The sequence below is a fragment of the Podarcis raffonei genome, chromosome 18 (assembly GCF_027172205.1).
Source record: "Podarcis raffonei isolate rPodRaf1 chromosome 18, rPodRaf1.pri, whole genome shotgun sequence".
Taxonomy (NCBI): domain Eukaryota; kingdom Metazoa; phylum Chordata; class Lepidosauria; order Squamata; family Lacertidae; genus Podarcis; species Podarcis raffonei.
The window spans coordinates 12414573-12442399 of NC_070619.1; the positions used below are offsets into that span (position 1 = coordinate 12414573).

Genomic DNA, 27827 nt, shown 5'->3' on the forward strand with positions numbered 1-27827 from the left:
TTATTTATTTGCACATCAAGTAAAAATAAAATATTAATTTTGAAAACGCCAGAGGCTCCCTGGTGTTCTTCCTTCCCCCGCGGAACAGGCGGTGGGGCCCCCGTGCGAGGAGCGTAGGTCCCCCAAGGGCCCCCTTCTTGGGACCGAGTGCAATGTTCCCATTCCCAGCCCTTTAGGGGAGATGGGTTCTGCGTGCGAGTTCCCAGAGGGAGAACCCGAACTCTGCACAGACAAGACGGGAAAACGGTTGCACCAGTTTAAGGGGGAACACCCAGGAAGAGTATTAGTGGCCGTGACGGTGAACCTTTTACAGACCGAGCGCCCAGACTGCAACCCAAAACTCACTTCGTTATCGCAACGTGCCAACCCGGCAATTTAACCTGAATACTGAGCTTTTAATTTAAGGGAAAAAACTAACTCACATATTAACATCTTTTGCCTAAAAAGAAACACACACAATAACAGCTTCCAATGACCGTATTTTTCGCTCTATAAGATGCACCAGACCACGAGACGCACCTAGTTTTTGGAGGAGGAAAACAAGAAAAAGAATATTCTGAATCTCAGAAGCCAGAACAGCAAGAGGGATCTCTGTGCAGTGAAAGCAGCAATCCCTCTTGCTGTTCTGGCTTCTGGGATAGCTGCGCAGCCTGCACTCGCTCCATAAGACGCACAGACATTTCCCCTTACTTTTTAGGAGGGAAAAAGTGCGTCTTATAGAGCAAAAAAATACGGTATACAAACACACTTTTTATTGAAAGGCAAAAGTTTGCATTTGGCATGCTTTGGAACAATTAATACGATTTTTGCTTTTGTATGCACGCTAGTCATTTGTCATACTTTCAGAACGAACGCTGCTGCCCTTCGTCGTTCCTCTTCGTCTTCTCAGGTGTTTCATGCAGGGCACGGAATTTATTTTACAGAGCTTTCTTGAAGTTCCAATAGCCCCCTCTCCAGATTCCCTAAATCTAACCAGTCTAAGCCAGAAAGACCAAGTTGGTCACACTGGACTTTATCTGGAGAAGGAAGAAAACAGGGTCGTCGCCGTCTCACGGAACCGTAAAAATCCGGCAAACTCGGTGCTGGGGTGACGGCGGCGCGTGTGCCCACAGAGAGGTCTCAGAGTGCCCCATCTGGCGCACGTGCCGTAGATTCGCCGCCACCGATTTAAGGGGCTGCCTGGCCCCAAAGCTCTCCCCCACACGCGGGGGTCTCCCGTGCCACACGCGGGCTGCTATCTGCCGCCAGAAGTTTCCTCTTTCTTTCTCTGCATCCTTTGAGGTCATTTCCTAGTGCTTATCAGCACCAGAAAGACAAGCCTTTGTGGGGACGTCAAGGATGTTTATAACAAGGGGGGGCTGGGAGAGCTGCGGCTGGTCTCCGTCCCTCGCCAATATGCCCCTCGCAGACAGCCTGCGGAAGGCCGCTGCCTCGGGAACCTCACCCCTTTGGGAACTGCACCCAGGGCCACTTCTGAGCCATTGCCATAGCTCAGGGGTAGAACAAATAATTATACATACTTTATCAACCGCCTGAGGAAAATACAAAGCAATAAACCAAGCCCCAGAGACCTGCGAACTACCCAGCCTAAAATGGACTTTATAATGTCTGGTTTCAATAGATTTTTCAAATGCTTAACTCGAGTCTTTTAGATAAGTTCATGAAGATGCCAACAAAAGCTAAGTTCGGTGTTATTCACAATACCGAGAGAGGCTAGTGGAGCTCTAGATAGCACTTAATAAAGTTGTAGATGACAGGGTGCCGGCGTTTTGCCCTGGCAGTCCAAGTAATCAAACTACAGCTCCACTAGCATCTCTCGGTATTGTGAATAACTTACCAGAAGGGCATGCGCCACCCATTTGGGACTGCCGTCTCCGCAGGGACGTTTTTTGTGTGGAATTTCTTGGAATCGTCCCTCACGTCCAGCCGAGGGCAAGACATTCAATCTCGCGAGAGTCAAAGCGCATCTGTATTTTGGAATTGCTCGGTTATGCAGAGAGGGTGCCGGAGAGTCGAAATGGGAAGGTGGAAAATAGTCACGCCGTGGGCAAAAGTTCTTGATTGTAGCCAAGCTGTTCTGACGCTCAAGATCATTTAGGCCAGGCTTTCTCAACCTCGGCTCTCCAGATGTTTTTGGCCTGCAACTCCCATGATCCCTAGCTAGCAGGACCAGTGGTCAGGGATGATGGGAGTTGTAGTCTCAAAACATCTGGAGGGCCGAGGTTGAGGAAGCCTGATTTAGGCACTGACAAATTAGACTCTTTGCTAAAACCCAAAGTGAGTAGCTGCCGTGGTGATAAACCACAAGAGGGAAGTTTTGACAGACAATTTAAGTCTAGGCGCTTTTGGGATCTTGCAGCACTCGGGATATTAGACTGGAGGGATTTGAGTTTAGGCAAAGCCAAGAGTTCAGTGCCCTGTGCCAGATCAGTCATTCTACGAAGGAGAGATTAGCTGTGGTCTGAGCAACATCTGGCAAAGGCCTGCCTCTTCCTCTGCCGATTCCGCGAAAGAGAAGACTTTTGTCGCGTACAAGGGAGTTGCGGGGGGACGGACCCTGCAGTGTCACTGGGTTTGGGGTGGGGAGTGTTTCCTGGAGTTAAGAGGCTGAGCCAGGATGTTGCTCCTTGCAGCAGCGACTTCTCCGAAGCAGGATGCATCTGTGCGGAGCGGGGCCCAGCCTGCCTCTCCGGCTGCTCACACTGTTCCTCTTGTGTGGGCAGCTGGCAAAGGCTGCGGCGGCCGACGACTACGATGGTAAGTGGCATGGAAGACCCCCCTTTTTAGCTGGGCAGGAGGGGGCAGGATTCTACTTTTGGCCTGGGTGCTGAAGCAAACAGGCGTTGGGACTTCCTTTTCTTGAAAATTTATTTATTGGGTTTTTCAACTTGAAATTTCGCAGGGATATATCAAACATAAATCACACCAAAAAAACAGCAACACAAGATGACTTCCATCCATCCCCTTTGTGGGTCCTATTATGAATCAGTTCCTGCTGCTATTATTTCCGTGGCTGGACATTTAACTTGGTAGTTTGTGATGAGGAAGCACAGAAGCTGCTTTTCGGAAACGCAAGGATTTTAATTTTTAGCTAAATGATATTAGTTTAATGGAAATGTATCTTTTGAATTCCCAAGTCATGTTACGACCTTCTGGCACCCTCCCCTATTCAACACGTCCTACGTGGATCGGGCGAAAAGGGAGGCTCATGCAGTGCAGCTGGCGCTGTAAAATTTTAATCTGAAAAGCCAAGTAAGTAATTTAAAAATGGTAATAATTAAGAAGTACAGGAAACTGCAACAACAACAACAACAAGAATTCCAGAAGGCAACATTAAAACCCTTGGGTTTCCCAAAAGCAGTTTCTCTGCTTCTTCACCACAACCTAGCAAGCTAAACGTTGCCCAGCCATGGAAATAATAGGTTTCCATTCCTTGCACCCCATAACTTATTTCTAAGTCCCCTTGCTGGAGAAACCTGCCCACGTTTTGCCCGGTAAAATGCCACAGCCGCTGCTGAAAAGCCCTCTGCAGTTCTTACCCACCCCAACATCTGCCCGCCTTGTCCGCCGCTGCAACCGTTGGAAGCATAGCTGTCAACTTTTCCCTTTTCTTGTGAGGAATCCTATTCGGAATAAGGGAATTTCCCTTTAAAAAAGGGAAACGTTGACAGCTATGGCTGGGAGCTGGTGCCCCACGCAAGCTAGGGGGTGGTGCCCCCCCTCTGGAAACCCTGCTTAGCGGGACACGGGCAGCGGGCTTTGCTGCCAACGCCACTAACCCAACCTCTTTCCACCTCCCCAGATTATGCCACCCCCAATGGGACCGAGGCCCCCCAGCGCCCGCCGTCGCTTGGCCTGTGCCCCCGGGCCATCCCCTCTGCCCGGGTGACCCTCAACCGCACCACCTTCCTGGTCCTGCCCCCGTCCTCACAGGCGCAGCTGGACAGCCCCCTGACCACCCTACTGCTGCCCTCCTTCTATGCCCTGCTCTGCCTGGTGGGGCTGCCTGCCAATGCCCTGGCGCTCTGGGTCCTGGCCACACGCGTCGAAAAGCTCCCGTCCACCGTCTTCCTGATGAACCTGGCAGCCGCCGACCTCCTCCTGGGCCTCCTCCTGCCCTTCAAGGCCGCCTACTACTACCTGGGCAACCACTGGCCCTTCGGCGAGGGCATGTGCCGCCTCAACACAGCCGCCTTCCATGCCAACATGTACTGCTCGCTCCTGCTGCTGGCCTGCATCAGCGCCGACCGCTACCTGGCAGTGGCGCACCCCTTCCTCGCCCGCTCCTTCCGCAGCCCGGCCTTTGCGGCGGGTACCTGCGGCACTGCCTGGGTGGCTGCCATCCTCTCGGCGCTGCCCCTGGCCCTCCGGCGCCAGTCGTTCCCCCTGCTGGGCACAGACCGTGTCTTATGCCACGACGCCCTGCCCGCCGAAGACGATGCCACCTATTTCCGCCCCTATTTCGTCACCCTGGTGGCCGGCGGGTTCGTGGCCCCGTTGCTGGTCATGGTGCTGTGTTCAGGTGCCACCCTGCGGGTCCTGGCGGGGAAAGGGGACCGCTACGCCACCGCCATCAAACTGACCGTTGTTGTGGTAGTATCAGTCGTGGCTCTGTACACCCCAAGCCACGTCCTCCTGCTCCTGCACTACTCCCACCGCTGCGCCGGGGCCCGAGGGACCCTCTACGTGGCGTACATGGGGGCCCTGGCAGCCAGCGCCGGCAACACCTGCGTAGACCCCTTTGTGTACTACTACGCCTCGGAGGAATTCCGCGCCAAGGTGGCGGGCAGGATCTTCGGCGCGCGAAAGGACTCGGCCGTCTCCCTGAAAACCAGCAAAGAGACGCTGCCCACCAAATGCTCCCAGACCCTGGCATGAAAACAAAACAATAATAATTTATTATTTCTACCCTGTCCATCCGGCTGGGTTTCTCCAGCCACTCTTGGCGGCTTCCAACAGAATATGAAAATACAATATTGAACATTAAAAGCTTCCCTAAACAGGGCTGCCTTCAGATGTCTTCTAAAAGTCTGGTAGTTATTTTTCTCTTTGACATCTGGTGGGAGGGTGTTCCACAGGGTGGGCGCCACTATCAACAAGGCCCTCTGCCTGGTTCCCTGTAACTTGGCTTCTCGCAGGGAGGGAACCACCAGAAGGCCCTCGGCGCTGGACAATACACTATCATAAGTTATTGATTTCCCCCCACCCCCCCAAAAATACCCCCACAATTCCCTGTACTGCTGGCATGTCCAACTCCCAAGAGAATGCAATCTACTCTCCCACTATGACAAAACTGGCAGTGATTTACTCACTGGATTGAGCAAAGTTGCTGAGTTTTTTTGGGGGGCAATCGATCAGGATCACACGATAGACCAGGATTGACCCCGCGATCGACCAGTGGATCACCATCGACCGGTTGGACGTTTCTGCTGCATTGTAAAGGGACAAACTTTCGCTCAGAACTTGGGTAGGGGGCAATTGAAAGATCAAACCCATGGAAATAGCTCAGCACAAGTGGCCCCCCAAAATTCTGCTGAAAACGCAGCTTTTATTTGCTCCTTTGCAAACAGCGGGAAGCCCATAGATTTCATTTGCAAACCTGATTTGCAACGGGCGCTGGATAATTTCGATACATGATGCAGTCACACAGACAAATAAAAAATTAATTTGTTGAATTTTGGGGTGACCTTCCCCCCGACCCCCAAGATTTGGAAACGCTGTTCCGCCGTTTTTAGGCAAAAGTTCGTCAAATGGAGCTACAAGGACACCGGATTATACCAAAGTCCTAACCTTCACCTTTCTCCGGAAAGAAACGAGAGGCGCAGTTTGATTTTTAGACATTGGTTTTTAATAAAATACTTTATCAGCATCTAAAACAAACTTCTTCTCCTGCGCCCCCCGCCCAACCGCCCACGACCTGGGCACTCGAACTCGCTACCGAAACGTGTGCCGAGGTCTGCGGCCCCCCCTCTGCGTGCCGCGGGTTTGAGGGCCGCCCTACTGAAATGGGGCTGGGGGCGAGAGGGAGGGCAGGGGTCTCCCAGCTCTTCCGGGGTGCAGGAGCTGGTTGTGCTGGGAGAGGGGGGTCCCCGGTCTAGGGCGGAAATGGTAGAAAGCGAGAGGGGCTGCCGGATGCCATAGGGTGGGGTTCGCTTGCCCCACTTGGTCACCCCCCACACACACCCGGGACGTGCGGAACGGCCGTTTCCGAAATAAATACCGGCACAGCAAAAGCGTTCTGGGTAGCGGCTGAGCGAAGGGGTCACATTCTACCTTGCTCAGAGGTGGGGCAGAGGGGGTCCTGGGATTGTTGCAGGGGGTGTTTGTGCAAAGAAAAAAACACGGAAAGTGGGGGGAGGCTGGTTTCTCACGCCCCAAAAAAGAGAAAATCCCCAAGTTGTGGCTCGTATCTCCGGATCTGCCAACAATGTGGGGGAACTTTTTCTCTGTGGCCCCCGCTCTTTTTAAAGTGAAAAGCAAGGGGTTGCAGGTTCAAGAGGGGAAGTGGCTTGTTTGGCACCCCTGGGTGGGTTGGGAAAAAGCCCTTTTCACGGGGCAGGTTTATGCACCAAGCATTCGGGAAGGTAGGCGGGACGGAAATGAAGAACGGAGAACGTTTCCTAGTGGAAAGGAAGAAAGGGAATATCCTGAATGGCCGATTTTGGGAATCCAGTGGGAACGGGGAGGCGGGAAACCCCCCAAGCCTAGCCCTGGCTCCTCAATTGCAGAGTTGGGGACCCCCGGGGGTCATCCAGCCTGACCCGCTGCAGCACGACAGAAGCAGAGGCGGAAAAGTTCGGACGGAGGGTGGCGATTCAGGCATGTGAGGTTCGGGGAGATCTTGAGGGTGCCGTGAGATCTTGCCGGGCACGGGCAGGCGGCTTCCCCTGGCCCACCTTTGCCTCTCAAAGCCGGGTGGGGTGGGGAAGAAGCAGGGTCCGGATCCGAGCGAGGCTTGGCTGGGGAGGGAGGGAGTCCGTGCTTCACCTCTGCGGCAGAAAAGCTCCTGGGTTTGCGTGGCGCAAGGGGGCAAGGGGTTGGCACGGAGGGCCTGGGGGGGGCGGGCAGGAAGGGCAAAGTTTGCCTGGGGGGCAGCTGGGCTTCGGCTCGGCATCGAGAGGCGGTGGGAAAAGCCTGGCTGGGTCTTTGGCGTGGGGCAGCCTCTGCTGGATTGGGGGAAGAGAGCCCTAGAGGAGAACAGAAAGGGGGAGAAGGAAGGGATTAGGAGGTGCAATTTGATTCCAAAGTAATCCATATCAATAATAATGATTACTAATAATGACAAATAATTGCTAATTGCTATTGTTGAAATGAGAAAGGAATCAAATGACTCCCCCTAATGATAATAACTAATATTTACTAATTCCTTTATCAGTAATAGTATAAAACAACAACAAAAACAACTAATATTATTGAAATGAGAATGGAATCAAATTACTCTCCCTAATAATAATAACTAATAATTACTAATTTCCATTTCATTAATAGATTACTACTACTACTGTTGAAATGAGAATGAAATCAAATTACTCCCCTGATTGATAACTAATAATTACTAATTCCTATTTCAGTAATAGTATAATCAAATTACTTCCACTAATAGCAATAATAACAGTTTGTTGTTGACAAAGGACAGCTGGGCATATAAAAGGCCCCATTACCTTCAGGAGCTGAGGGCCGCATCAAACCTCAATCCGGCCCTGGGCTTTCCTCTCTTTTTTTGCAATTAAGAGGTAAAAATATTTCTCGAAATATAGGTCAATAAATCCTGCAAGTCGGAACCACTAAGGCCAGGCGGCTCCTGGCTGCTGCCGCTGCCCTATGGGCTGGAGGGGGGGCGGATGATGTCACAAGCCCCTGCCCCACCTCCGCCCCACCCCGGGGTCCCCACTCACCCTTCACTCCCCCGTGGGCACCGCCGTCCCCTGAAACCGGCCCCCTCCTGCCGCCGCGGTGCTGCTGGGGGCCGTCAGCTCAAAGGCGTCCCCTTCCGACATGGCGTAGGGGTCGACTTCGTACTCATAGGAGTAATAGGATAGGTCCAGCTGGGAGGTGGGGGGGGCCTCCTCTGAAAGGCAGAGAAAAGGGGTCAAGCGGGGACAGGACCCCCCACCCCATAGCGCCATCGCCCCCATTCCAGGAGCCAAAAGGGAAACCGTTCCTTGGTTATATTTCCACATTTCTAATCTTTCCCACGCTCTCTTGTTTTTTGCCAGTAGTGCGGAACAGTGTAGAAGCCTAATTATGATATGATATAAATGTGTGTGCGGATAGATAGATAGATGAGATAGATGATAGATAGATGATAGAGGTAGAAAAATGAGATAGATATAGATAGAGAGACAATGATAGATAGAGATGATAGATAGATATAGATGATAGATGATAGATAGATAGATAGATAGATAGATAGATAGATAGATAGATAGAAATGAGATAGATGATAGATAGATATAGATGACAGAAAAATGAGATATAGCTAGATAGACAGACAGACACTGATAGATAGATAGAAGATAGATAGATAGATAGAGATAGATAGATAGATAAATAGATAGATGATAGATAGATAGATAGATAGATAGATAGATAGATAGATAGATGATAGATAGATAGATATAGATAGATAGATGATAGCGATAGAAAAATGAGATAGATGATAGATGATAGATAGATAGATAGATAGATAGATGATAGAGATAGAAAAATGAGATAGATATAGATAGATATAAAGAGATAGATAGATGATAGATAGATAGAGATAGATGAGATAGATGATAGATAGATATAGATATAGATGATAGAGATAGAAAAATGAGATATAGCTAAATAGAGAGACAGACAGACTGATAGATAGGCATAGATGATAGATAGATAGATGATAGATAGATAGATAGATAGATAGATAGATAGATAGATAGATGATAGATAGATGATAGATAAATAGATATAGATGATAGATAGATAAGATAGATGATAGATAGATATAGATAGATGATAGAAAAATGAGATATAGATAGATAGATAGATAGATGATAGATAGATAGATAGATATAGAAAAATGAGAGAGATATAGATAGATAAGATAGATGATAGATATAAAGAGATAGATGATAGATAGATATAGATATAGATGATAGAGATAGAAAAATGAGATATAGCTAGCTAGACAGACAGACAGACTGATAGATGTTGTTTAGTCGTTTAGTCGTGTCCGACTCTTCGTGACCCCCTGGACCAGAGCACGCCAGGCTGATAGACTGATAGATAGATAGATAGATAGATAGATAGATAGATAGATAGATGGATATAGATAGATATAAAATATATATCTCCAGAAGCAGAGATCCAGAGGTCGGGGGGTCTCACCGATCGGGGTTTCTTGCTCCGAGAGACCAGGCAGTTCCAGAGGTCGGAAGTCAGGCTCTGTCTCTCCCGGGTGATTCTGGCCTGTGGAGAGGAAGGTGGTCAGTGCGGTCAGCGTGGAGCCAGATCCTGGTCCGACTCCTATTTAAACCGCCTCTCGATTTGGAAACCCTGAGGACCGGAATCTTGAAATGCTTTTGAGGGGAAGGCGGCGCTTAGCTGGGCGACAAGAGCACCTGCTTGGCATGCCGAAGGCCCCGACTTCCGTTGGTATAGAAATGATAAGAATGTAAGAAGATTTAACGGTGCAGCTATTTACATCAACCCGTTCTCCAGTCCGTAATGTAACTTATTCCTAGGGCAATGGCCGTGGTTAATAATAATAATAATAATAACAATAATAAATTTTCATTTATACCCCGCCCTTCCTGGTTCAAAAACCGGCCTCAGGGCGGCTAACAACAAATTTAAAACACCTTAAAGGTAAAGGTAAAGGGACCCCTGACCGTTAGGTCCAGTCGTGGCCGACTCTGGGGTTCCGGCGCTCATCTCGCTTTATTGGCCGAGGGAGCCGGTGTACAGCTTCCGGGTCATGTGGCCAGCAGGACTGAGCCGCTTCTGGCGAACCACAGCAGTGCACGGAAACGCCGTTTACCTTCCCGCCGGAGCGGTACCTATTTATCTACTTGCACTTTGATGTGCTTTCAAACTGCTAGGTTGGCAGGAGCAGGGACTGAGCAACGGGAGCTCACCCCGTTGCGGGGATTCGAACCGCCGACCTTCTGATCGGCAAGCCCTAGGCTCTGGGGTTTAACCCACAGCGCCACCCGCGTCCCTAAAATACCTTAAAACACTTTATTATAAAAGCAGTATGAAAACATGAATAACAATAAAATTCAAAAATCAAGTTAGGACGGAAACAGCCCCGGAAGAGCAGGGGGAGCGACTTACCGGCCGCGCACTGGGCCAGGGGGACTTGCTCGATCCGAGTGCCGTTCCCGCATGCGGCCACTTCCATCTGGCAGTGGTTGGGGTAGACGAGGCCGTCGGAGCCGCAGACGGGGTCCCCGCCGGAGCCGCAATCCCGCGAACACTCACACTGCTCAAAGTAGCCTTCCTCCTGGCAGCCCGAGAGGCTGTTGCAGAGCCCCGTGTGGACGAAACCTGGGCAGGCAAGGAGAGAAACCGGGTGCAGAACCATGGAAGGGACCCCCAGCGGTCATCTAGTCCAACCCTCTGCCAGGCAGGAAGTTCCCCTGCGAGATCACTGTCCCTCTTATACAGTGGTCCCTTGGTTCTCAAACTTAATTCCGTTCCAAAACCAAAGCGTTCTCAAACCAAGGCGCGCTGCTTTCCCATGCAAAACGGATTAATCCGTTCCAGACTTTTAAAAGCAACCCCTAAGACAGCAATTGAACATGAATTTTACTATCTAACCAGACCATTGATAATAATAAATAATAAGAATATAGTGGTCCCTCGGTTCTCAGATTTAATCCGTTCTGGAAGTCTGTTCCAGACCCAAAGCGTTCCAAAACCAAGACAGCGCTTTCCCATAGGAAGTCATGCAAAACGGATTAATCCGTTCCAGACTTTTGAAAGCAACCCCTAAGACAGGAATTTTACAGATTTTACTATCTAACGAGACCATTGATCCATAGAATGAAAGCAATAAACAATGTGCTGTGCCATAAAATAAATAAGAGGGTATTGTAGATGATAAAAATGAAAATTTAATTTTTTTTTCTTCCCTGCACTGATGATAGTTATGGTGTGGATAGGGGGGCTTTTATCTATTTCCACAGTCACACAATTCATCAATCGGTAGCTGAACTGGGTTCCACAGAATCACAAAAACAAATGAACCGAAAAAGCCTCCTAAACAGAAATGCAAAATAAATAGCGAAAACAAAAGCGCCAAACTTAATCCATTCCAGAAGTCCGTTTGACTTCTGAAATGTTCGGAAACCAAGGGGCGGCTTCTGATTGGCGCAGGCGCCCCGGAAACGAAAGCCGACAGCCACGTCGGACGTCCAGTGTCCAAAAACTGTTCAGAAACCGGAACACTTATTTCTGGGTTTTCGGAGTTTGGGAACGAAAGCGTTTGAGAACCAAGGTGCCACTGTATATGCCTATTCTGATCTGGCCCTGTGATCCCCCCGCGAAAGACCAGCTGCCATGCTTAACCACTGGCCCACCTTTCCTTTTTCCTCCTCCCTCCTCGCTCCCTTTCCTTTCGTGCCGTGCCAACGCCTGCCCTTTACCGCCGGGATTTCCAAACCGTTCTGGGTTTTTTTAAGGGGGGAAAGGCAGAGCGGCATTTCTGAGCCTGGCAGGCACAAGAAGGGGCTACACCTGTGAGACTAGCCGCCCGCCTGTCCGCCCGCCTTCGGGACTCACCGACCCAGTGGCTGGCGCCGCTCTCCACCTCGTTGCAGAGGGGGCCGTCGCAGAGCTCCCGGGCCAGGGGGCTGTTCTCGCTGACGTTGTAGAATCGAGTGGCTTCGAAGGCTGCGGGTGCGAGAGGCGGGTCAGAAGAGGGGGCTGCCAGCGGTGGGGGGGGCGGGGGGCACAGGTGGGGCCGACATACCTGGTTCGTAGTAGTCGTACACTTTGATGGGGACGGGGGCCGTCTTCCCCACGACGTATTCCCGGAAGGCCACGAATTTGACGCAGGTCACGCACTGGCTGGGGATCTGCAGAGGAGGCGATTCGGTGAGGTCCCAAGGGCCGTTTTACGCGGCCCCCACCAACCCCCACAGAGGGGGGCAGCTGCAGGAGGGGCTCGCCCCCCACAAACCCACAACCTTCCCATAAAATAGGGCCGCCTCTTCTGTTCAGAAGCAGACGGGTGATGTTCCTGGGGCCGCATGCTGGGGTGTGGGGGGCCGATGGGGGCGGAGCCACAGCTGCAATTTATTTTACTTTTTCTACCTTAGGCTAGTTTCTAGTAGGGTTGGGCGATATATCGATTTATCATCCCAAACCAGTTTGAAATCCATATCATGATATGAGTTTCATGGGTTTTTTTAAACCTGGCAATATATTGCGAATTGTAATGCGCATTAGGGCTGGGCGATATATCGACTTATCATCCCAAACCAGTTTTAAGTGACATATCGGTATATTGCGATGTAAGAAACAAGTTACAACGGAGGACTGGCAATGAAAACTGATGGAATATGCAGAAATGGCGAAATGCACCGGAAGAATAAGAAACGAAGGAGAGAGACTTTTAAAAATCCGATGGAGAATTATTGATTATTTGAAGATGCAGACAACTTAAAACATTAGCCAGGTTGGCTTAAACTTGTGCAGCTGAGAAATTAAACTAAAAGGGAGTCAAATGGGAAATTAGATTTGAGTCAGAGACGCCGTAGGGGAAAAAAAGATTTAAAATAAGTGTGCAGAAAGGAGGGAATTTGAAGAGTGATTATGTAAAGAGGTTGCTTTTCATTGAAATAATTGCACAGTGAGGAAAGGGAAAATAAAATTATAAAGGAATTCTACCCAGAAGAGTAAAAAAGTGAGCCAAAGCTATGTCTAAACGGCAATTTAGGCCCTCTCCTCTTTGGTGGGGGGTCCAGTCCTCCAAATCCCCCATTTCCTCCAAAAGGGGGCCACCCCCCCTGACCCCACCCCAGGATTTCCCCCCGCTTCCGGCAGGGCCTTCCGAGTGGTGGCTCCCCTGCCTTGCGGACTCACCTCGTCGAAATAGAAGAGGACTTTCCGGCCGTCCACCTCGTAGCGTTTCAGGCCGATCTGCTTGTTGGAGAGGAGCTGGGAGAGGCGGAAAAGGAGGGGGGGAAAGGGGTTAGCTGGACTTGGTGGCTGGGTCTACCCCCAATTTGCCCGGGGTTGGGCTAGATGACCCCGGAGCCCCTTTTGTGCAGAACGGAGATGCGCAGCCGGGGCGGGCGCTTACCTGTTCCAGACTTTCCAGGTCGGCTCGGAAGCCCGAAAAGAGGGGCACCTCCAGGACGGCCATGTTGGAAGACCCCAAATGCAGCCACCTGCCCCAGAGGCACCCGGGGGTCCGCGGAGGGGGGGAGATCGAGGGGAGAGGAGAAGGAAGAAAGGATTTCGGGGGTATGAGCAGTGCCGGATTTACATATAAGCTAAACAAGCTCTAGCTTAGGGCCCCACTCTCTTGGGGGCAACAAAACAATTAAAGGGGGGGGAAACTGGATGTACATTTCCAAAATATTATCTATCTTTCTATCTATCTATCTATCTATCTATCTATCTATCTATCTATCTATCTATCTATCTGGGGATGTGGGTGGCGCTGTGGGTTAAACCACGGAGCCTAGGACTTGCTGATCAGAAGGTCGGCGGTTCGAATCCCTGCGATGGGGTGAGCTCCCGTTGCTCAGTCCCTGCTCCTGCCCACCTAGCAGTTCGAAAGCACGTCCAAGTGCAAGTAGATAAATAGGTACCACTCCGGCGGGAAGGTAAACGGCATTTCCGTGCGCTGCTCTGGTTCGCCAGAAGCAGCTTAGTCCTGCTGGCCACATGGCCAGCTCCCTCGGCCAATAAAGCGAGATGAGCGCCGCAACCCCAGAGTTGGTCACGACTTGACCTGATGGTCAGGGGTCCCTTTACCTTTATCTATCTATCATCTATCTATCTATCATCTATCATCTATCTATCTATCTATCTATCTATCATCTATCAACTATCCAACCAGCTATCTCTATCAACTATCCAACCAGCTATCTCTATCATCTATCTATCTATCTATCTATCTATCATCTATCATCTATCTATCTATCTATCTATCTATCATCTATCAACTATCCAACCAGCTATCTCTATCAACTATCCAACCAGCTATCTCTATCATCTATCTATCTATCTATCTATCATCTATCTATCTATCTATCTATGCCAGTCTATCTATCTATCTATCTATCTATCATCTATCTATCTATCTATGCCAGTCTATGCAAGGTAGGCCAGCCCCGTCAGCCCCCCACCCCAAGCCCCCCACCCTGAGCCCCCCAGCCTGAGCCCCACGACCCCCAAGCTGACCTCATGCAGGCTTCCACCATCACCCGGTACTCCTGCTGGTCCTGGTCGGCAGCTGGGTCATCGTCGTCCCCCAGTGCCTGCTCAGCCCTGCGCTGGGGGGTCTCCTCCGGGGGGCCGGGCTTGGGGGGCCGCGGGGGGGCTCTCCGGTGCCTCTTCATCTTGGGCTCCTGCAGGTTGACCAGCAGCTGGAAGGAGGGCTTGGCCACCGGGTCGGGGACGTTGTAGGCCACGTCAATCTGGAAACAAAAACGGGCAGGTTTATGCCACCTGGGCTCAGTGCTGCCCGCACGGGTCGGCAGCAGCAGGGTTTCAGGCAACGTCCCGTTTAAATCAGCTTCTTCTCTGATCTTTCACAAGGACTAGAAACTTACTTTTAAAATCACGGGTCCTTCTACATGCCAAGCAGGCGCACTTCCCTTAAAAAGGAAAGCTTCCAGCCCTCGCGATTTTAAAAAAGTTAAGTTTCTAGTCCTTGTGAAAGAGCAGAGACGCCGATTTTAACAGGAAGTTGCCTGCGAAAGGATATAGGTCTTCACTAATAAATTATCAAATATGTGAATACGAATAGAAGTTATAAATATTGCCGCTGTTGAAATAGGGATTGTTATTATGACCGGAATACGACTGGGTTAAATAAGACTTTGAAAGAATTTTTAAAAAATTATTAAACCTGTAATTCTAGCCACCAAATTTATACAACTGGATATTTGATTAATTGATGTTTGGGGATTGTGATTTGATACGGATACAATGAGGCGTATTTTGGACTTTTGCAATTGGGAACTAATAAAAATTATTTTTAAAATGGGAAAAAGTAGACGGGAAGCTGCCTTGCACGGAGTCAGACTGCCGGGTCCGCCGGGCTGCATGTTGCCGACACGGGCGGGCAGAAGCGGCTCCCTGGGGTTCCAAACTCCACAGTTGGGATATTGCACCTGGGACCCTTCTGCACTCCAGGCAGGCGTCCTCACTGAAAACAGAGCAAGGGGCTAGTCCTCACCGTTCTCCGGAAAGGGCTTAATTAAATCGGAGCCTTACGCCCTCGCTCCATTTGGGTCTGCATTGTCTGCACAGGTTGGCAGCAGCTTCCCGGGGTTCTGATTTCTTTAGGGGGTGGTAGGATACAGAACAAGGCCCAGCCCAGGAACCGGAGACCCCGAGTCCAGGGAAACCCTCACCTGCAAGAGGCAGCAGCCGTCTCCCTTGGCGCTCACAAACAGCCCCGTGGGGAGCGAAGGGATCTGTTGAGGAAACATAGACCTCAGTATTGCCCACATGGGCTGGCAGCAGCAGCAGGAATTCACGCCTGGAAGGACGTTTTTTGCAGCTCCGTTGGGCATCGTCGGAAAACGAACCCAGGACCGTGCGAATCGAACCGCTGACCCTCTCCGCAAACCCCCAGGCAGAGACCGGGCGCCCCCTGCGAAAGGCAGGGTCCCCAGCGGCCCAGAGCCCCTTCTACTCCCCCCCCCGGGGTGGGAAACCCCTTTTTATACCCTGGCTGTTTGCAGCAGTTTCTTGTTGCCCCGGTTCAGCTCAAACGTCTCCTGGTAGTCCAAGTTGGTGGAGGCCAGAGAGATCGTGAGGTTGACGCCTCCGACGTAGGAGAGGATGGCGTATTCGGCCAAAGCCTGGAGGGCCACGCAGGTGTCCTGTGGGCGGTGGCAGGGGGGGGGGAGAATAAAAAGAAATCACAGAGTTGGGACCCCCAGAGATCATCCAGCCCAACCCACTTGCAACTCTAAGCGACCGCAGGCAACAATAATGTTGGAACAAAGTATTTGTTAAGACACATTATTTCGCAATTCTTAAACAGAAAATACGTAATGGAGTCACACAAAAATAATAATAATCAACTCATATTGCATGGACAAAATTAGAGAAAGTCGCCAATCAAAGAGCCAAACCAAGCCTTTCCACAAATAAGAAAAGTCAACCGCTGTTGCAGGAACAAAATAGTCCATCCAAACATTTGGCGCATCCATTACCACATAATTACTGGATTGTGACTATTGAAAGGCTTGTTTGCCTGCGTCCCCCCCAAAAAAAGTGCTGTGCAAATGAATAATAGAATCACAGAGTTGGGACCCAACGGTCATCTAGCCCAACCCCCTGCGATGCAAGGGAACGTTCGTCCGACGTGAGACTCGAACACACGACCCCACGGTTCAGATTCTCCCGGTCTCCCAACTGAGCTATGAAACGACCGCAGCAAGCATCATGCTGCTCTGACCGGTTGCCGGGCAACCCTTCCTCCGCCACACCCCCGGCACGATTAACCCCTCGGTCCCCGACCTGATGATCCCTGCTGCCGCGCTTCCCACCCCCTCCTTTAGGGGGCTCCCTCCTTTTCTGGGCATTTTCCTCCCCTCTCGGATTCGGACAGTGCTCACCTGGGTGGAGGAAAACCCCCCCAGGGCGTTCCTCTGCTGCGACAGCCATTTGACGACAGGCAGCGCCGACGCCACGTCCCCCAGGGCGGTGTACGTCAAGAGGGCGTAAGCTGTCATCTCAACTTCGGCTGAAACCACTGCAGGGGGGGCGCAGAAGAGAGGGAAATTGGGGGGCAGGGGCAACCCACGGCGTGTGTCCCCCCCCCAGTCAATAGTCCTTTTCTGCCCTCCAGCAATCTACACTCCTGGCTTTACACCAACCCGCTCTCCACGTCTTTGCAGAATTCGAACCCGCTACCCTCAAATGCCCCCCCAACCCCAGAGGAAAGCCCTCCAGGGAGACCCTTCTCTTATTAACATTTCGCCCTTGCAAACTGCAGACTCACCCGACTGGGAGAGCCCGTCGTTGAAGCCCATGAAAGTGTCCTCGTCCGTCGCCAGGGTGCCCATAAGACTCCAGTGAGTGAAGCCGTCTGGAAAACAGGAGATGGGTCAGGGGGAACCCGGAATCCTTTCATTTTATTTTTTAAAGTCAGTCCTTTATTGGGCATAGCAAACCCACATTGGGACGCAGGTGGCGCGGTGGGTTAAACCACAGAGCCTAGGACATGCCGATCAGAAGGTTGGCGGTTCGAATCCCTGCGACGGGGTGAGCTCCCGTTGCTCGGTCCCTGCTCCTGCCAACCTAGCAGTTCAAAAGCACATCAAAGTGCAAGTAGATCAATAGGTAGCGCTAAGGTGGGAAGGTAAACGGCGTTTCCGTGCGCTGCTCTGGTTCGCCAGAAGCGGCTCAGTCATGCTGGCCACATGACCCGGAAGCTGTACACTGGCTCCCTCGGCCAGTAAAGCGAGATGAGCGCTACAACCCCAGAGTCATCCGCGACCCCTGACCATTAGGTCCAGTCGTGACCTACTCTGGGGTTGCGGCGCTCATCTCGCTTTATTGGCCGAGGGAGCCAGCGTACAGCTTCCGGGTCAAGTGGCCAGCAGGACTAAGCCGCTTCTGGCGAACCAGAGCAGCGCACGGAAACACCGTTTACCTTCCCACTGGAGCAGTACCTATTTCTCTACTTGTACTTTGTGCTTTTGAACTGCTAGGTTGGCAGGAGGAGGGACTGAGCAACGGGAGCTCACCCCGTCATTGCGGGGATTCGAACCCCCGACCTTCTGATCGGCAAGTCCGAGTGATTATTTCAACGGCTTTCGTTCGATGTTAAATTTGGAAACTCTTGAAAATTATATAAATAAGGTAAAATAGAATAAGGCGGGCGGGCGGCTGCCTCACCTTGCGTGAGCGCCATGGCGTTCATCTTCCGCAGGGCAGCGGGCGCAGAGAGGCTTCGCAGGAGCGTGAGCGAATAGGCGGTCAGCACGGCCGTGTAGGGGTCTTCGGCCGAGAAGAAGTTGGATTCCAAAAAGTGCTTGGCCTTGGCCACTGAACTCTTTTCTTCCTATGCCGGGAAGGAAGGTGAGAGCGGAGGAAGAAAACCCCAAATCCGGCGGACTCTCAGGTCCCCCGTCCTCTGAGGTTTTTACCCGGCAGGGATTCTTTCATAGAATCATAGAGTTGGAAGAGACCACAAGGGCCATCGAGTCCAACCCCCTGCCAAGCAGGAAACACCATCAGAGCACTCCTGACATATGGTTGTCAAGCCTCTGCTTAAAGACCTCCAAAGAAGGAGACTCCACCACACTCCTTGGCAGCAAATTCCACTGTTGAACAGCTCTTACTGTCAGGAAGTTCTTCCTAATGTTTAGGTGGAATCTTCTTTCCTGCAGTTTGGATCCATTGCTCCGTGTCCGCTTCTCTGGAGCAGCAGAAAACAACCTTTCTCCCTCCTCTATGTGACATCCTTTTATATATTTGAACATGGCTATCATATCACCCCTTAACCTCCTCTTCTCCAGGCTAAACATGCCCAGCTCCCTTAGCCGTTCCTCATAAGGCATCGTTTCCAGGCCTTTGACCATCTTGGTCGCCCTCCTCTGGACACGTTCCAGTTTGTCAGTGTCCTTCTTTGAACTGCTAAAATTATCGTCCTCAAAAAACTTCACTCCGGGGGGTTATCCCCACAACAGCTGCTCACTTTGGGTTCCAGCAAAGCAAACAGGCCAATTTGTCAGCGCGTAAATCAGGCATAGGCAAACTCGGCCCTCCAGATGTTCTGGGACTACAACTCCCATCACCCCTAGCTAACAGGGCCAGCGGTCAGGGATGATGGGAGTTGTAGTCCCAAAACATCTGGAGGGCCGAGTTTGCCTAAGCCTGGCCTAAATGATACTGAGCGTTGGAACAACTTGGCCACAATCAAGAAATTTTGCCCATGGCATGGCTATTTTTCTTCCCTTTTTGACTCTCTGGTGCCCTATCTGCATAACCGAGCAATCCTAAAATATAGACACGCTTTGACTCTCGCAAGATTGAATGTCTTGCCCTTGGCTGGACTTGAGGGACGATGCCAACAGATGCCACACGGAAAACGTCCCTGTGGAGACGGCAGTCCCGAATTGGTGGCGCACGCCCTTCTGGCTTGTCCTCTTGATAAAGACTTGAGGAATGAGATTATCACCCCCCTTTTATTGTCCATTCCGGATCGCCCAGCCACTGCCCCAGGGTCCTTTCTCCTAACAGATCAAGATGAGCAGGTGTTTTCAAAGTCTGGGGGTCTTTTTTCGCACCACCCGCCGCACCCTGGCTTCTTAGCGCCCCTCAAAAGGGAATCCCAGCCCCCTCCAAGTTTTAACGTTGAGTTTTACCTCGGAGGCGACTCCTGTCTCCAGCAGGGTGGCGACCACGTACGCCGTCAGCGATATCTTCCCGTGGACTCCTCCCTGGAATTTGAAAAACACACAAAAAAAACCCCAAATTGGCAGACATCGCGATATATCAGTATACCAATATATCGCGACATACCAAGAGGTTGACCGTGATACCATATTTTTACGTGTACAACACGCCCGGTGTATTGATATATCGTGATATACCAGTGGGCTGCGATGTTTAGCTGGCGACATATCACGATGCCGAAAACCAGGTTATCGGCCAGCCCTAATAATAATAATAATAATAATAATAATAATAATAATAATAATAATTTATTATTTATACCCCGCCCATCTGGCTGAGTTTCCCCAGCCACTCTGGGCGGCTCCCAATCATGTATAAAAACAATACAGCGTTTTTAGCGTTTGCCCCGGCCTCCTGCCCCTTTTCCGATACCTGAATGTCCTTGTTCAAAATCCGCCCTCTTGCTGGGAACGATCCGTCCTCTTTCTGGTGCCGGATGAGCCAGTCCTTGGCGGCCGAAAGCTCCTTGGGGTCGATGAAGATGAACCCCCGCGACTGAGCAAAGGACTTTAGGACAAAGGCGGTGAGCCTGCGAAGAGAGAGGAGGGTGGCGGCGTCTGGGCACCCGGAAACACACACCCCGAGCAGCCGGTGCCAACGGGGAGCCGGTCCCCCTTCCCCGCAAAGGACCCCGCTTGCACCCTTACCACATGCTCCCCGAGGAATCCCTCTCGCCAAAGGCACTGTAGGATCCGTCCTGCCTCTTGTAGGTCAGCTGGCGCTGGTACCCTGCGGAGACAGTGGGGACAGGATCCATGAGAGACAAAAAGAAGAAGGAAGGAATATGAGCAGCTTATGGACTTAACATATAGAATAAGAGATCAATAATAATAATAATAATAATAATAATAATAATAATAATAATAATAATTTTTATTTATATCCCACCCTCCCCAGCCGAAGCCGGGCGCAGGGCGGCTAACAACAATAAAACAGTACAAAAGTACGACACAAACAACACTCTAAAATCATTCATTATAAAATTAAGTTTGCAGAAGACTGGAAAATGTTTATTGAATATATGGGGGGAAATAGTGTACACTTGAAAACGTTGGCTGCATTGAGATAAATTTACCAGCGTAAATAAGCCACGGTGGTTGTAACAATGGAATACCCGAACGGCGCAGTTTATGCAAAATATGCAGGGATTTATGATGTGCAAAACGAACCGTGGAAAGAGAAGAAAGGGAGTTTTGGATATCTCCAGGATTTAAAAAGGAGCATTTTAAATTGTAAAGCGGAAAATTTAATTAAAAAAAGAGAGAAATAAATAAAGCTGCCCCATGGAGCTCTAACCTTGCAGCAGGTAATCTGTCGCCTCCCTTTCCACCTCGGCACTGAGCTGCCGCGTTTTCTGCAGATACTTGAGGACGAAGATGTTGGGCGCAAAATGGATCATATTCTGCTCCCCGCAGCCAAAAGGCAGTTGCAAGAGGTTGTCCAAGTTGTTGAGAGTCGGGCCCATCACGTCCCCTGCGGGCAGGCAAGACGACAGAAATTTATGCCTTTTATTTTGCATTTCCCCAACGTTACATACAGTGGTACCTTGGTGCCCAGACGCCTTGGCTCATGAACAAATCAGCTCCCAAACGATTGAAACTTGGAAGTGGCTGTTCTGGTTTTCGAACAATTTTTCAGAAGCCGGACATCTGACGCGACTGTCGGCTATTGTTTCCAGGGCGCCTGCGCCAATCAGAAGCTGCGCCTTGGTTTCCGGACATTTCAGAAGTCAAACGGATTAAGTTAGGCATGTTTGTTTTCGCTCTTTATTTTGCGTTTTTGTTTTTGAGGCTTTTCGGTTCACTTGTTTTTGTGACTGTGTGGAAACCCAGTTCGGCTACTGATGGATTGTGTGACTGCGGAAATGGATAAAAGCCCCCCATCCAAACAGTGCAGGTGAAGACGAAAAAATAAATTTCAATGTTTATCATCTACAATACTGCCTTATTTATTTTCTAGTACAGTGCATTGATTCTTGCTTTCATTTTATGGATCGATGGTCTCGTCAGATAGGAAAATTCACACTAAATGGCTGTTTTAGGGGTTGTTTTTAAAAGTCCGGAACGGATTAATCCGTTTTGCATGACTTTCTATGGGAAAGCAGTGTGCCTTGGTTTGGGAACGCTTTGGTTTTGGAACGGATGACGTTTGAGAACCAAGGGACCACTGTATGTTCCATTTTTGTGTTATTGCTATCGTTGCTGGCCGGTGCGAATGAAGTTTCTGTTTGTTTTTGTATGCAAAACCGGCAACTATTTTTCGCTCTATAAGACGCACCAGACCACAAGACACACCTAGTTTTTGGAGGAGGAAAACAAGAAAAAGAATATTCTGAATTTCAGAAGCCAGAACAGCAAGAGGGATCGCTGCGCAGTGAAAGCAGCAATCCCTCTTGCTGTTCTGGCTTCTGGGATAGCTGTGTAGCCTGCATTCGCTCCATAAGACGCACACACATTTCCCCTTACTTTTTAGGAGGGAAAAAGTGAGTCTTATAGAGCAAAAAGCAGAGACATCACCTTGCCAACAAAGGTCCGTATAGTTAAAGCTCTGGTTTTCCCAGTAGTGATGTATGGAAGTGAGAGCTGGACCATAAAGAAGGCTGATCACCGAAGAATGGATGCTTTTGGACTATGGTGCTGGGGGAGACTCTGGAGAGTCCCATGGACTGCAAGAAGATCCAACCTCTCCATTCGGAAGGAAATCAGCCCTGAGTGCTCACTGGAAGGACAGATCCTGAAGCTGAGGCTCCAATACTTTGGCCACCTCATGAGAAGAGAAGACTCCCTGGAAAAGACCCTGGTGTTGGGAAAGATGGAGGGCGCAAGGAGAAGGGGACAACAGAGGACGAGATGGTGGGACAGTGTTCTCTAAGCGACCAGCATGAGTTTGACCAAACTGTGGGAGGCAGTGGAAGACAGGAGGGCCTGGCGTGCTCTGGTCCAGGGGGTCACGAAGAGTCGGACACGACTAAACGACTAAACAACAACATAGAGCAAAAAATACGGTACTTTCCCCAACTAGTTTAGCAAGCAAACATGCAGGGATTAGGCACCCTCCCAGCTCATCCCCAGTACCGATGACGGAGGCGGTAGCCCGTTCCGACCCGGGGATGACGTTGTGAGGGACGCCCAGGGTGAACGCCTCATTGTGGTTCTCGTCCGCCTCCTTCTTCCTCCAGATCTTGAACTCGCCGACCGAGCCCCAGCCTGTGGAGAACCCCACGTACTTCACGTCCAGCGGCCGGGGGGGCGCCCAGCTCACAATGACCGACTCGTTGAGGGCGGAGGGGCCGTGGCCCACCTGCGGGGATGGGGGGAGACACACAGGCCATCAGGAACTCCCCTTTTGCTTCCGGGGTCCCATCGAGGGGCTCACATTAGGGGACAAATCCCAACCGTTTCATTAAGTGTGATCCGTGAGAGGCAGTCAAGTACAACATTCCTTGCGATGCTAGACAAGACACGCGAGGGAATGTTTGGTCCAGCCGGTCAAAAACTTCCTTTTCCTCCTGTCTGGAGCAGCCTTCCTTTTGCATGAAAAATAAGATTTTAACAGGCAATTTCCCTTTTAAAAATACAGTGGCACCTCTGGTTACGTACTTAATTCGTTCCGGAGGTCCGTTCTTAACCTGAAACTGTTCTTAACCTGAAGCACCACTTTAGCTAATGGGGCCTCCTGCTGCTGCCGTACCGCCGGAGCACAATTTCTGTTCTCATCCTGAAGCAAAGTTCTTAATCCGAGGTACTATTTCTGGGTTAGTGGAGTCTGTAACCTGAAGCGTATGTAACCTGAAGCGTATGTAACCCAAGGTACCACTGTAACATACATCTCGAATTGCCGATTTTATGTACACTTGAGTTTTGTTGTTTTTGTTTTCAGGTCCGCTCGCTTTTGTCTTCCGACTTCGGTGTGTGTATTTTCGGATTAGTGCAAATGGGGTTTTAAGGTTTTGAAAAGAGGAAAAGAGAAGGAAAGAGGGGCCAACCCCCTTTTGTCGCCCTCTTTGGCTGGAAATGACCCAGAGCCTTTTTGGCCAACCGTTGCTTGTGGGATGTGATCCGTGAGAGGCAGTCAAGTACAACATTCCTTGTTTTGCTAGAGTGGACATGCGAGGGAATGTTTGGTCCAGCCGGTCGAAACTTCCTGTTCCTCCTGGCTAGAGCATCCTTCCTTTTGCATGTGACCTTACCTGTCCAGGTAATAAAAGGACGAGTCACGCAGCACCTCTTTTTGACTTCCTTCTTCGTTTGACCCACTTCTAGCTAGGACTGCTCTGCTAGCTCCTAGAAGCACTGGGATTATTCCCCCAAATGGGGCAGATCCACATCTACATCTTTGTAACTAAGTCTGCCTTCAGGAATCCAACCGTGAGCTGATGTGAGTAAACTTCCTTTATTGACTTTGAATAAGATTGTGGCATCTTTATTCTTTTAAGAGGGATTCAAGAGAACTTACCAGGAACGTACAATTCAATTTGAAGACAGACCGAATTGTATAATAATGAGATGCTCACACGAGCCTGCGACAAGCTCTCTGCTGTACATGTAAAAAGGGGGGTGTAACTCTGCTATGTAAAGGAACTTGCTAGGAAGGATATGAATAAACAATATATCCTCTCCTGCCACCCTGAACGTTCCCACAAGATATATATTTAGTAAGATTTGAGGAGCTTCTGTACGGGATGTGATCCGTGAGAGGCAGTCAAGTACAACATTCCTTGCGATGCTAGAGAAGACATGCGAGGGAATGTTTGGTCCAGCCGGTCGAAACTTCCTGTTGCTCCTGGCTGGAGCATCCTCCCTTTTGCATGTGACCTTACCTGTCCAGGTAATAAAAGGACCAGTCACGCAGCACCTCTCTCTCTTTTTGACTTCCTTCTTCATCTGACCAGCTTTTAGCTAGGACTGCTCTGCTAGATCTTAAAAGCACTGGGATTATCTCCCCATATGGGGCAGATCCACATGTACATATTTGTAACTATGTCTGCCTTCAGACTTAGTTATTTAATATAGACACAAACAGTGCGCTAGAAACCCAGCCAGATGGGCAGGGTACAGATAATAAATTATTATTATTAAATATAAATTTAAAGCTAGATGGAGTTGGCAGGAAGTCAATGGAACTAGATAATAAATTATTATTATTATTATTAAATATAAATTTAAAGCTAGATGGAGTTGGCAGGAAGTCAATGGAACTAGAAAATAAATTATTATTATTATTATTAAATATAAATTTAAAGCTAGATGGAGCTGGCGGGAAGTCAATGGAACTAGAAGGTGATAAGGTGTAATAGATATGGACAATTTTTCGATGTTTATTTGCAATGGATGGTTTTGTGTTACGTTTCTTCTTTCCCTTTGAAGTTAAATAAAGTAATCTAAAAGCACAATAAAAATAACATAAAATAACATAAAATAACATAAAGTAAAGTAAAATAAAATAATAAAATAAAATAAAATATATATCGGCTGAATTCCCCCCCCCCCGGTAAGAAAATTTCTGTGGAGTCAGGGATGCTCTCTGGGCTTCTAGAAACCCCCTCCCAACCTCGCCCCCCCTCCGAAGATGCCCAAATTTCCCACCTGGACGACCCCGTTGGCCCAGCTGACCCAAAAGCTCCGGAACTCGTCCCAGGAGAGGATGGCGGGCGTCTCTGCGCTGGCCACGGGCTCCCCCATCTTGCTGGTCGAGATCCAGGTCTTGGTGTTCTGGCGGCCCCCGATCACGATCTCCGTCATCTCGGCCATGTCGTGGGGTCCGGCCGACAGCACCAGGTGGGCGTTGTGGTGGGCTTTGACGGACACCTCAAAATGCCCCATCCAGGCTGGCTTCCTCACGTACTGGTACTCGTATTTGTTGGGGGTGAAAATGTGGATTTTCTCTAAAGTAAAGGAAAAGGGACCACTGACCATTAGGTCCAGTCGTGGCCGACTCTGGGGTTGCAGCGCTCATCTCGCTTTACTGGCCGAGGGAGCCGGCGTACAGCTTCCGGGTCATGTGGTCAGCAGGACTAAGCCGCTTCTGGCGAACCAGAGCAGCGCACGGAAACGCCGTTTACCTTCCCGCCGGAGCGGTACCTATTTATCTACTTGCACTGGTGTGCTTTTGAACTGCTAGGTTGGCAGGAGCAGGGACCGAGCAACGGGAGCTCACTCCGTCCCGGGGATTCGAACCGCCGACCTTCTGATCGGCAAGTCCTAGGCTCTGTGGTTTAACCCACAGCACCACCCGCGTCCCTGGATTTTCTCTAGTCAGGGACTAAAATGGGGAGCAGGGTTATTTTCCCCACAGGGGTCTTTCTCCACGTAAAGGCAACACATGTACCCAGCTCCACAACGGACCCCTTTGCGCACCAGGCGGCATCACAATTCGAACACAAGACCCAAGAATGCCAGAGTTTTTTTGGGGGGGGAAGGCTGCTTACTGAATCAAGTCACCTGGTCAGGCATGGGAGAGACAGGACAGAATAGTCGGCGGCTCCGAAATGACCCCTGTCCGTACCCGGAAGGGGAAAACTCTTCCGTCTATGGCGGAGATATATTCTGCTCCTCAAACTTACCGTTAGGGCAGAAAAAGACGCTGTAGGTGTATTCCCGGGTGAGGCCCTCTGCCTGGGAAAAGAAAAGAAAAACGCTGATAAATCAAATACCTTTATTGGCATGGCAGTATAAAACATTTCAGGCCACTGGGATAATTAAAAGGGTCAACGGGTGAAGCTGTCGAGGGTCATAAAGATGAGCTTGACGTTTCCCCAGTCCGCTTTTGTGTGCACACATTGGGAGACAAAGATCTTGCCTGTGTGCAAAAATTGCTAAATTTAGTTGCCGTTCCCAATATCATCTTGGGGTTAAGAGGCAGGGCAGTGTGAGCAGGTTTTAGCTCAGGCTTGCAGAACAATGGAGGGCGTTTTCCTTGCAAATATTAAGCCGCCTGTGAGGTATATGGGGTGTTCTTTGGGGGGACACAGTGTGCTCCTTCTGGGGCCGTTTGCCTACTTTTGGCCCCCTCCAAAGTGAAGTTACAGGAAACCAGGCAGAGGGCCTTCTCGGTGGTGGCGCCCTCCCTATGGAACGCCCTCTCATCAGATGGCAAAGAAATAAACAACTACCTGAAGTTTAGAAGACATCTGAAGGCAGCCCTGTTTAGGGAAGCTTTTAATGACTGATGCTTTAATGTATTTTTAATCTCTTGTTGGAAGCCGCCCAATATTATTATTATCACTATTATTATTATTATTATTAACACCAAAGCAATTATTGTCCCTTGCCAGTTTAAGAGTGTTTAATGATCACAGCAAAAGAACAATGTAGAGATTCAAATCAAATCAAATCCTTTTACGGGCATCACAGTATAAAACATTTAAAATCACCAGGATAATGAAAAGGACCAGGGTCGTAAGGCTGTGATCGTGTGCTTTGCCCTGCCTGTTCCCCAACAAGGATGGTTCATTGGGAATCCTTTTGGGTAAAATTGTGGCTAAAAAGGAAGCAGGGATATCTTTGTCCCGGTCTGCCAGGAGAGACCTCGTTTGGCTTCTTCTCGGAGTTATGGGCTGGAGGTCCAACATTTTGCTCAGCATCAGTTGGCGAGGTCTGCTGTGCAAAGGGGAATCTAAGAGAATGTGGTGCATTGAATCGGGTCTCGCCCCTAATTCATTCTGCACTCAGGAAAAAAAATTAAGGGGCCAACACTGGGCAGGCCCTGCTGCTGGCGTCCGCTCACCTCGATTAAGATGCTCCTCCGGACGTAGTCGGTCCCGATCGGCATCCTCTTGTCGGGATAGATGTCCTCAGGGTGCCTCCCGTTCTTGGCGAACGGAGAGCCGTCCTGGCAGCAGCTCCCGGCGTAAGCAAAGGCTTTGGCTAAAAAACAAAGCGGAAATCCCAATTACGGCCGTCGTCGTCACCAAGCCATAATCACGGCGGCGAGACTTTGACATGCGTCCAGATGGAAAGACCCGATGCTGACCGCAAGGGATGGAGGGTGGCCAAAATGAGAGGACCGAGCTGAGAAACGGCGAAAACAGACACATTTAACTGGAGAAAAGTCACAGTTAAATGACGGGAAAAGCTCCCGTAGACTTTCGGCGTGGGAAAGAAAAAGGGAGTGATGGCATTTGGGTTTGAGGATTGAAGGCAAGGATTAACGGCGAAACTTACCGGAAGAAGAAGAAATCAAGATAA

The 27827-nt window shown here is 50.0% G+C and overlaps 2 protein-coding genes across 2 annotated transcripts in view; one reads left to right on the top strand and one right to left on the bottom strand.

The window, feature by feature from the left end:
• Positions 1–2560: 2560 nt before the first annotated feature.
• Positions 2561–5872, top strand: F2RL3 (F2R like thrombin or trypsin receptor 3). The gene is made up of 2 exons (XM_053372373.1): positions 2561–2757; positions 3803–5872. Exons 1-2 carry the CDS (start codon positions 2655–2657, stop codon positions 4876–4878), a joined length of 1179 nt encoding a protein of 392 aa, XP_053228348.1. The 5' UTR covers positions 2561–2654; the 3' UTR covers positions 4879–5872.
• Positions 5873–9328: 3456 nt separating this feature from the next.
• The window catches only part of CPAMD8 (C3 and PZP like alpha-2-macroglobulin domain containing 8), a gene marked incomplete at its 3' end in the record, with an annotated part of 43556 nt that continues 25057 nt past the window's right edge, over positions 9329–27827 (bottom strand). The window contains exons 22-41 of the mRNA XM_053372887.1: positions 27367–27506; positions 26204–26255; positions 25227–25525; positions 22716–22941; positions 20938–21114; positions 20289–20370; positions 20014–20170; positions 19551–19625; positions 18079–18244; positions 17180–17266; positions 16794–16930; positions 15897–16052; positions 15579–15641; positions 14401–14636; positions 13292–13379; positions 13072–13146; positions 11957–12062; positions 11767–11877; positions 10318–10530; positions 9329–9450 (exon numbers count right to left, since the gene is read on the bottom strand). Of these exons, the coding sequence (XP_053228862.1) occupies positions 9329–9450; positions 10318–10530; positions 11767–11877; positions 11957–12062; positions 13072–13146; positions 13292–13379; positions 14401–14636; positions 15579–15641; positions 15897–16052; positions 16794–16930; positions 17180–17266; positions 18079–18244; positions 19551–19625; positions 20014–20170; positions 20289–20370; positions 20938–21114; positions 22716–22941; positions 25227–25525; positions 26204–26255; positions 27367–27506 (2768 nt within the window). The remainder of the gene's footprint in view (positions 9451–10317; positions 10531–11766; positions 11878–11956; positions 12063–13071; positions 13147–13291; positions 13380–14400; positions 14637–15578; positions 15642–15896; positions 16053–16793; positions 16931–17179; positions 17267–18078; positions 18245–19550; positions 19626–20013; positions 20171–20288; positions 20371–20937; positions 21115–22715; positions 22942–25226; positions 25526–26203; positions 26256–27366; positions 27507–27827) is intronic.